The sequence below is a fragment of the Aulonocara stuartgranti genome, assembly GCF_965226115.1.
Source record: "Aulonocara stuartgranti genome assembly, chromosome: 20".
Lineage (NCBI taxonomy): Eukaryota > Metazoa > Chordata > Actinopteri > Cichliformes > Cichlidae > Aulonocara > Aulonocara stuartgranti.
In genome coordinates, this window is record NC_138956.1 from 19,675,583 (window position 1) to 19,686,034 (window position 10,452).

General features: G+C 41.2%; 1 protein-coding gene across 7 annotated transcripts in view; it reads right to left on the reverse strand.

The window, feature by feature from the left end:
* Nucleotides 1–8,924, reverse strand: part of myt1a (myelin transcription factor 1a) — a 65,047-nt gene extending 56,123 nt beyond the window's left edge. For 4 of the 7 annotated variants that reach the window (XM_082517608.1, XM_082517607.1, XM_082517606.1 and 1 more), the window contains exons 1-5: nt 8,641–8,924; nt 7,195–7,249; nt 6,076–6,109; nt 5,846–5,914; nt 1,570–1,802 (exon numbers count right to left, since the gene is read on the reverse strand). In XM_082517608.1, the coding sequence (XP_082373734.1) occupies nt 1,570–1,802; nt 5,846–5,914; nt 6,076–6,109; nt 7,195–7,249 (391 nt within the window). In that variant the 5' untranslated portion in view covers nt 8,641–8,924. Of the gene's footprint in view, nt 1–1,569; nt 1,803–5,845; nt 5,915–6,075; nt 6,110–7,194; nt 7,250–7,341; nt 7,419–8,640 lie in introns of those variants that run through there. The other 3 variants (XM_082517605.1, XM_082517609.1, XM_082517604.1) reach the window with 3 other exon arrangements.
* Between the last annotated feature and the right edge of the window lie 1,528 nt (nt 8,925–10,452).

Here is a 10,452-nt window from a genome sequence, read left to right on the forward strand (position 1 = left end):
TGGCTCCCATTTATATTTTATACAGGTAACAAGCTGACATTTGGAGCCTTTTCAACTCGTTACCTGTATAAAAGACAGCTGTCCATAGAAGCAATCAATCGATCCAGATTCCAAACTCTGCACCATGGCCAAGACCAGAGTTTTCCATGGATGTCAGGGACACGATTGTGGACCTACACAAGGCTGGAATGGACTACAAGACCATTGCCAAGCAGTTGGGTGAGAAGGTGACAACAGTTGGCGCGATTATTCGCATATGGGAGAATGATAAAATAACTGCCAGTCTCCCTTGGTCTGGAGCTCCACACAAGATCTCACCTCGTGGAGTTTATGAGAATAAGAACAGTGAGGAATCAGGCCAGAACTACTCAAACTTTGAAGTTTGTCACGAAATATCTCAATGTTTCAAAAGAGGACTTGGTGAAGGTGTTGTGGTCAAATGAGACCAAAACCGAGCTATTTGGCATCAACTCAACTTGCCATGTTTGGAGGAGGAAGAATGCTGTCAATGACTCCAAGAATATTATCCCCACCGTCAAACATGGAGGTAGAAACATGCTTTGAGGGTGTTTTTCTGCCAAGGGGACAGAACAACTGTATCACATCAAAGGGAGGATGGATGGGGCCATGTACCATCAAATCTTGGGTGAGAACCACCTTCCTTTAGCCAGGGTATTGAAAATGGGTCGTGGGTGAGTATTCCAGCATGACAATGATCCAAAACACACGACCAAGGCAACAAAGGATTGGCTCAAGACGAAGCATATTAAGGTCTTGGAGTGGCCTAGTCAGTCTCCAATCCCACAGAAAATCTGTGGAGGGAGCTGAAGGTTAGAGTTGCCAAACATCAGCCATGAAACATTAATGACTTGGAGAGGATCTGCAAAGAGGAGTGGGACAAAATCCCCCCTGAGATGTGTGCAAAACTTGTGGCCAGCTACAAGACACGTCTGACTTCTCCAGTTACCAAAAAAGATTTTGCTACAAAGTACTAAACCACGTTTTGCAAAGGGATCAAATATTTATTTCCTTCATGAAGATGCAAATTAAGTTGTAACTTTTTTCAAATCCATTTTTCTGGATTTTTTGGTTATTGTTCTGTCTCTTACTTTACTTTACTTTACTTTACTTTACTTTACTTTACTTTACTTTATTGATTTCAAAGGCTGTTGGTAGTCCCCCGAACACGTTTTAAAACCAGAGCGGTGGCCCCAAGGTTGTGGAATTCTCTCCCTCCATCTTTAGACTAGTTTTTAATTAGATTTGTGCTGTATATTTGATTGTACTGTTTTATGTTTATCTGTTTTATATTATTGTGAAGCACTTTGTGGTTTTTATCCTGTGAAGAGTACTATATAAATCAATAAAGTAAAGTCTCTCATTGTTCAAATAAACCTGCCATTGAAATTATAGACTGACCATTTCTTTGGTAGTGGGAAAAGTTACAAAATCAGCAGGGGTTCAAATAATTGTTTTCCCTGACTGTACATACTTAAAATAACTATGTATACAGGAGCCAGTTTTGCTTGGCGGGTAAGGAGGCAACTGCTCTAGTTTGGATTTACTCACGTTTTATTGACTCTGGCCTGCTTGTTGTTTTGGCCTTCTTGTCCTTGTTTTCTTCATCCCCTTCATTCTCTTTCTGCTCCTCCTCTTCCTCTTCTGCTGTGTCACTGTCTGCAGTCAACCCTCCATCTGCTGCCTGTTTAGCAGACTGATTCTTTCTCTTGGGAGCGGACTGGTTCTCCCCGGCCTCAGCCTCCTCCAGCTTCCTTTTCTTCACAATTGGGCAACCAAGTATGCTGAAAAGAGAAACATGGTTACTGATGTGTATAATGTCAGAAAGAAACCTAACAAGTAATTAGTGTTCTGTCACATACTATATTGAGGTGTGTGAGCAACACTGGAGAGTCTAGATACTACTAGCAACAAAGTTTTTTCCTTCAGGTACTCTGGCTTCCTCTCGCAGTCCAAAGTCATGCTTGCTAGATTAATTCGTAATTCTAACTCGGTTTTAATTGTGAATACAAGTTAGAGAAGGTGCTTAATCCCTAGCGCTTTATGTTTGATAGTGTGATAGTTTTGAGCTAATGTTTGTTTATGCCATAGTTCCAAGGTCATTGACCCAGCGTTTTGTGTTTAGTGAACTTATTTGGGGATTTGTTCTGTGAAGACTTTCTAATTTTGTTTATCATAATATTTCTAGTCTCAGTCGTTGTGTCCTTGGGCAAGACACTTCACCCGTTGCCTACTGGTGGTGGTCAGAGGGCCTGGTGGCGCCAGTGTCCGGCAGCCTCGCCTCTGTCAGTGCGCCCCAGGGTGGCTGTGGCTACAATGTAGCTTGCCATCACCAGTGTGTGAATGTGTGTGTGAATGGGTGGATGACTGGATATGTAAAGCGCTTTGGGGTCCTTAGGGACTAGTAAAGCGCTATATAAATACAGGCCATTTACCATTTAGTAATTCTGTCATAGTCCTGTTTTTTTTTTTTTTTTGTCTAAACTCTTAATTAAAAATGTTAGTTTTAGTTTTAGGTCAAGTATATTCAGTTTATGTTTTGAGTCCCTTGAATTTTTGCCTCCCTTTTCTCCTGTGCCCTTGTCTGTGTTTAGTCCTCAGTCAGTCAGTCTTGTTTCAGTGTTTACCTTTCTGTTTCTATGTCAAATCTGTGTTTCTGTTGCCATGTCTAGTTTATATATGAATCTGTTGCCTGCTCAGTTAGTTCCTGTTTTATTTTGATAGTTCCTTGTCTCTTGTTGTGTTGGTATAGTGGTAAAGCTACACACACCTTTGGAGCGATGTCTGCAGCCTGTGCGCAGCTCAGACGCAAGCATTTCGCTGCATGTTATACTGTGAATGTGACAAAAAAAAATGAATTGAAAGTACACTATGTTCAGTTTTGCTTCCCCTGTCTATTTAGTCAGATTCAGTTCAGCTGTGCTCTTCAGGTGTCTCCACTTTGCCCATTTGCTTTTTTGTATTTAAACCCTCTGTATTGCTTGTTGCATCATCCCTCATGCTTCTCCTGTGTAGTCCTCTGCTTTACGTGTCCTGGTTCAGTTCTGACCTGGCTCTCTGTTTATCTCTCTTCCTTGTAGGTTACAAATAATAAAAGTTAAAGGCTTTCACGTCCTGTCTCCTGTATCTTGCACGTTGATGCCAAAACCTGGCTTCAGCACAGCAACACATGACAGAATATTTGGCTAGACAGAGCTCTGGCTTTTTGTCATCCTGACTACATTGCGAAAAAATACAAATAATGGTCACGGGTAGGGATGGGTATTGATAAGATTTTCACGATTCTGATTCCATTTTCAACTCTTTAACGATTCGATTCTTTATCGATTCTTTTATCGATTCTTTTTAAAAAAGGAGAACACTAAGGTTGATTAGCTTAGAACTTTGTTTTATATCTTCTCTATATCTTCAGGAGTAACATGGCCTTACAACCCAACAGTGAGATCTTAAGAGATCCACAGCCTACGGCTCTTCAATGGGGTGTCACAGGGTCCCCAGGAAAAACAATTATAAATGTAAAATAATAAAATAAATATTCTTCTGTAGCAATAACAAAGTACAACATAAATGATTCAGTAGCAATTACCCAAGAATATCCAGTAATGTCCCTGCCTACAATTAAACACATTCACTTACTGAAAATCGGGGGCATCTGCTGGCAAATGAGTGCAAGCCTTTGACCACAACCTTAGTCACTGCTTGGTGACATTCGTCTATCCTGGCCTGAAAGGAGACGCTACCGGTAGACAGCAGTGAGAACTGCCAGCATCTGAGCCAGCCAGACTCTGTCTCTCTCATCATGGTAACCTAAATGCACAGTAATGGCAGGTTTTGTAATAAGGCAGATCGCGTATTCGTAGTGTTTCCTCCCTTAAATTAAATATCTACTTTTCAAGTATTGCAAGTTGCCCTGTTGTCATCCGTTCTCATAAAATATAATCAAACTTTTGAGCGTTAGGCGCCGTGTTTCCTGCCAGGTAAATGACGCTCTGCAACGTGGTGACGTCATTCGGGGCGACTGGAATCGATAAGGGAATCGTTTGCAAAACTGGCAAACAATTCCAAGGAATTGAAACAGTGGGAACCGGTTCTCAACAAGAACTGGTTTTCGATACCCATCCCTAGTCACAGGGCCTCAGACCCAGGGTTTGAGTTTCTCTGTGGGTGTGTGATTCTCTGTCTAAGTAAAACAAGTAAAACATGGGGCTTTTTAAAATCGTTCCTCATCTTGTGAAGGCTAAATGGTAAATGGTAAATGGCCTGTATTTATATAGCGCTTTACTAGTCCCTAAGGACTCCAAAGCGCTTTACATATCCAGTCATCCACCCATTCACACACACATTCACACACTGGTGATGGCAAGCTACATTGTAGCCACAGCCACCCTGGGGCGCACTGACAGAGCATAGTCTTCACAGATCGGATGAGCCTCCATTTTGCCCACTTTGGTGTTATTCTAAGATTTTTCCACAATTTGCATTTTTTTTCCTGAATGATGAACTTTGCCTATTTTTACTTCTGAGAAGCACTGCCTCGCTAAGATGCTGTTTTCACAGTAAGTAATGTTACTGACCTGCTGCCAAGTAACCTAATTGGTTGCAAAATGTTCCTCTAGGTGTTTCTTTTTTAGTACCACTTACTTTTCCAGCCTTTTGTTGTGCTCTTCCAGTGTTTTTAAGATGCGTTGCTGACATCGAAATTCAAAATGAGGTTATATTTTTCATGAAATAGTAACGTTTAAACATTTGTTTTCTATATTGTATTATGAATAAAATATGAATATATGAGCTCTACAAATCATTGCCTTCTTTTATTTTCCTCTTACACAGTGTGCCAATTTTTTTTTAAAATTGGGATTTTACTTGCATTTTTTCACCTTGCTCTCTGTCATTTTGTGGAAAATGCACATGAACCTGCTGACATCAGCTCTGCAACAGTTTGTAATACAGTTAGTGAAAAACAATAGTTTGTCAGTGCAGCAATATCATCAAATATGCTTGGCAAGTTGAATCAAAACAGTGGAGCTCAAAATAAGAAGAACAGAATACGACAGCACGAGTTCCAAGACTTGGTGACATGTAGTTTGTGTTTTTGTAAAGAACTGAAGCATTGTTACCATTTATGTATTGAATGTATGCATTCATACTGTAATATGTGTGTGTAACATACCTAGAAGGGCTTTCTAAAATGAATGTGCTTGTTTGGTATGATAACCCTGTCTAGCCAGTCTATGAGGACCTGTGGTCAGTGTGTTTTCCTCATTTCTTCCATTGTTATATACATTAGGGTACAGTTACGTCAGCATGGCTAAACCTGGTTTAGGTTTACGGTTGTCTAGTTGAAGAAGATGGCATGAGTTTATAGCATAAGCTTAAATAAATATGCCTGTTACCCCCAACCTCTGACTAGGGTTGCTGTCCATGGTGCTGATGAGAAGCCGAAATGATGCTACTGATAGTTACTATTATAACTATATGATTCTATTTATTCACTGTATTCATTGTGTGTGTGTGTGTGTGTGTGTGTGTGTGTGTGTGTGTGTGTGTGTGTGTGTGTGTGAGAGAGAGAGAGAGAGTGTGAGAGAGAGAGAGAGAGAGAGAGAGAGAGAGAGAGAGAGAGAGAGAGAGAGAGAGAGGAGAGGGTGCAAGACTGAGAGAGAGGGGTTTTTTTTGCTCGGCATGTCCTAGGGGTAAGGACCAAAAACATGGCACCAGAGCCTGTCACTGATTTGTTACACCTAAGCTTTCATATACACACTATGTACTAGGCAGCATACACTCTTTTATGATGACTGACTGATTTCTTATATATATTTAACAATCTTACCTCCTGTGTCGTGAGTACCTTCCACTGACATGGCCTTTACCATCACATCCAGGAGTGGGACAACTGCTACTGACACACATCAAGTCAAAAGAAATACAATTTTTTTACACACATTATATATATATATATATATATATATATATATATATATATATATATATATATATATATATATATATATATATATATATAATTTATAACTTTTTATGCTGAGTTATAAACTCGTTTACCTTAAGTCTTGCTTCATTTCTTGTGCCACCAGTTCTGATGAAACAGGAAGACATGTTAGATACTGATATAACAATAATTTGGCTTTAACTGAAGTGAAAACTCTGAGCGTATTATCTTGTGAGCTCTGCTTATAGTCGACATGATTTGCTTACTGTAAGAGATAGATGGCATCTTCTCCATTACAATGTAAGTTGGAGAATTAGAGGACATCTTGTCCCACAGAGTGACGAGATGTACTATTATATTTTTACACATAGCATGCCAATTTTTTGTTTCGGTGTCAATATTTAAGATTATATGCAGGTTAATGACACATGATAATTTAAAATACTAATGCACAACAAGCATTTGTCACAAATGATAATGGTTTGGAGAGAGTTCTATCCTTCAGCATGCATGGCACAGGAAAAATTGTTAAAATGTGTTTGGTAAGTGCTGAGAACTGCTCTGAGGAGTGTGCCAAGGCAAATGAAAAAAACAAGATAATGATAAAAGAAGAAGAGATAAAAGTGACCATCTGCTTATTATCAGCACACAGTTCAATGCCAGCATCCATAGGAAGCCTGCACCCTATGAGTAGACCACAGGGTATGTGGTGGCTGTAGCTCAGGTGGTAGAGCAGGTCACCTGCTGATTGGAAGGTTTTTGGTTTGATCCCTGTCGCCCCCAGTCTGCATGCACGATACTAACCCCAAGTTGCTCTCTGATGCATTCACTTGAGAATGTATGTGCTAGTTAGCTTCTTTTTTTCTAAAAAGCATAGAAGAAGGTCTTGTGTGAATGGGCATGAATGGGTGAATGTGACATGTTGTATAAAGCGCTTTGAGTGCTCCGGGAGAGTAGAAAAGTGCTATGTAAGAATCAGTCCATTTACAACAGTAAAGATACGTCCAAGCAACACTCCAAAAACGAATTTCATCTACAACAGCTACAGCTGTCTTGACTACTGTTGTAAGTAGGAAGGTCTGGTAAGCAAGTGTGTTAGTGCTTTCTCAGTACTCCACCCTCTTTGTCATGGTGAAAATGATAAGAGCTTTATGCAAACTATAGCGTTCATTTCAACATTTTTTTAATGTATTAGAAATTTTATTTGTGTGTGTGGGTGTGTATATACTGACCCCGGATGCCTTTGGAGCGGGTTCGTGTTCGTGTCTCTGTAGTGTCTTGACTCATCTAAGTAACAGAGGGACATGAGTAACATTCACAAGTGAGGAAGTGTAGACAGACAGTCAGACAGACAGACAGGCAGGCAGACAGATAGGTACATTGTCACTGAGGCTTGTCCTCTCTGGTTGACTGGTTCTGTACTGGTCCACCGCGGGCTCAGAGTCTGAACTTTGAACTCATTTTTGCTGGCTAAAACACACAAAACACACAACACCACCTTACAGTCAGCTAGTGTTGTAGGACAACTATGTTATACACTATATTAAGCTGCTTGCTTATATTCTAACTAAAGATCTTTAATCTTTCTCTTGTGAATCCCACAATTTTATGGAGGTAGAAATGTGAAAACTCTACTTTTCTAAAAGAAAATCTTTCCAAAGGTACCAGAAAATGTGTATTTTGGAGAAATATGTGGGTGCACATGGGTCTAGTATACTGTACATGCTCAGACAGCAATGTAGCATGTCACTGGGAACACCAAACATTAGCTGTTGCTGTTGTGTGTTGTATGTTTATATAGTGAGCGAATTCCACATCCAAACAGATTTGACCAAAATCTGTATTTTGATTCTCATATCAGAAAACATCAAAATCAAATGTAGACAAATATATTTCTTACGTAATGATTTACTGCTATCTATTTAGCTTTGGAAAGATGAGCTTGAATTATTTCAACGGTCTTGTTGCAGATTGAGCCACTTTTCTTGGCTAAAGTTAAAAATCATTGGACGGCAAGAACAATACAAATATCCATTAGTTCAAAAGTATGACTAAATTATTTCGTGAGGGGGGAGCCCCGTTTTGACACTTACAGTATCCAATGCAGACATGTTGTGTGAGCGTACAGTCTAACTATTCAAATATTCCATCAGTAAACAGATGGACTTTCTGATCAATGCTCGTGATTTTGGAGCTCAAAGTAAAGCAGGCTACGTCCTAGAAGGCAGTCGACAGCAGTCAGCTGTAGACGTGACAGATCGGGATTTCAGGATGACTAAAGTTTCAGGTGACCTCATCCTGCTGAAAGCTTTTTTTCACGTTGACAGCAATTGACAAAAAGAGAAATGAGAACACAGAATGAGCTACAGGCCGATCGGCTGAGCACCACCAGGCCTGCGGCCGGCGGAGGACGGGCTGTTCCCGTTTCGGGCTCTCACTTCTGGGGCCGCCAAAGAACCGCCGGAAACGCCGAGCGGCCCATAATAATAATCGGATGAAAAGGCAGATCTCCAATGATTCTCCGTGGAAGGAAACGAGTTAAAAACATGGAAACCTAAATACGTCCTCGCTTCATCCGCACCGCTCGGCACCAAATCCAGCGTCACAGTCTGCAGCCGAGGCCTCACAACATCCACGCATACGCTGCTCTTTGTCACGCAGACACAGCTCGGCCTTACCTTACGCTCAGACTACTGCCCTCCCCTCCCCCCTCGCAGACACATCTCCGGGCAGAAGGACGTTCCGGTAACGCTCCAACGACTACGAGCCCGAAAGAAGTGCGGAGCCAAGCCGGACACAGGGGGCCGAGTCTGCGAGGCGGCAGCAGCAAACCGAGCCGTTCAGCACCCCGGACAGAGACTGCCGACTCTCCAGCACCACGGACAGAAACCCCGCTGCAGTGCCTCCTGCAGGAGCCCAGGAGAGCTGCAACCGGCCCACCGGGGCTGGGCTCCCCCCTCGGCCGGCCGCGAAGTGCCGGAGGCAGCCAGTATTTAAAGAGCCAGAGCCAGCAGCGACGACACGCTCCTCTCAGTCCCCGCGCAGCTGAGGCTGCAGCACTCCTCTGACAGAACTGCATTCTGCTGGACATTGTTAGCTGCAGAACTCAGCTCACAGACATCAGAGACAAAGATTTTGTTCTCCCTTAGTCTTGAAACAGACCTCATTGCTTCATTCATTGCTGATGAACTAGGTGCAAAGATCTATCAAGACCTGGGAAAATAAAATAAGACAAACAAGCAAACTCCAGTTTCCACAGTCCCAACGAGCTTGAAATTCAGTGTTTGACCACCTTTAATCTTTACACAGGCTGAACTCTCTTTTAGGAACACTTTCCTGTAACTTCTGTAAGTGTCTTCACAAATAGTTCTCAAGGGTTCTTGAACAACATTCAAAGCTCATCTCTGGGCCATATCGTTACATAATGGCAACATGTTAAATAAAAATATCAAATTTGATTAATCTCTACATAAGTCCTGTTGCCTCTGGTTTGCCATTTCTATCAGTTTCCTTCTTATTAATGGCTTCTTGATACGGTACAGTATACTTTATTGTCCCCTAAGACAAATTTTACAGAAATGTGTAAAGTGCTGTCACAGAAACTGCTTTTTAAAAGAGCCAATAAACATTAAAAGAAAGACTAAAGAAATACCAAATAGAAGTGGATCGATAATGACAAACCAAGCAGCTTAAAAGCAACCAATACTCCACAGAAAACCCCTGTGCTACACAAAGCTCTGATGTAAAAGCTTAATTGGTGTAGGGACAAATGAAACGTTAATGCTATTCAGCCACATTTTAGGACTCTACTTTCTGCCAGAAGCCAAGAGCTCATACTTAGGATGTGGAATAGAGCCCTGTGTGCCTGACTGAGTACAGACTGCTCATAAATGACTGAAGGGAGAGGTCTTCGGCCCTCGGCACTCTAAAATTCAATTTTGCCTGCACAGAGAAACTTTCATGATACTCGATGGTATCCCATGCCATGAAAGCCACTTTTCCTCTGAGACAACTTCTAATGAGTCTTCAGTGAACAACAGATTGGATGCATCTCTCAGGTCCTGTGTCAGGTCTTTGCTGGATCTTTTCCAGTTTTTGACTTTCAGATACTGTTCATCTGCTGTAGAGTTTTTAAAAACTCTAGCTTTCTCAGATGTTTTAGAGACTCCCTGCACACCGTTCTGAGATATGCCAAGTGTTCAACAAAAAGAAAATGGTCAAGCTAAGCCTGTTGATACAATTATTAATTAGTGCCTGTCAAATTGTGTTATCTTTGGCATTTTTCATAGATTTAACTCAAGAAATGGGGACAAATTCCTTGTTTTCATTACAGGCTGCCCAAAACAAAGTGTCTAAAGATATCACTGAAGATTGGTTCTTTGCTATGTTTTCTGTTATGTGTAGACAACACTTATTTATTCCTTTCCTGAATTTCCCATAATTTTCTGCCATTGTTTACGTCAATGTGTGTATACGAGTGTGTATGTTGG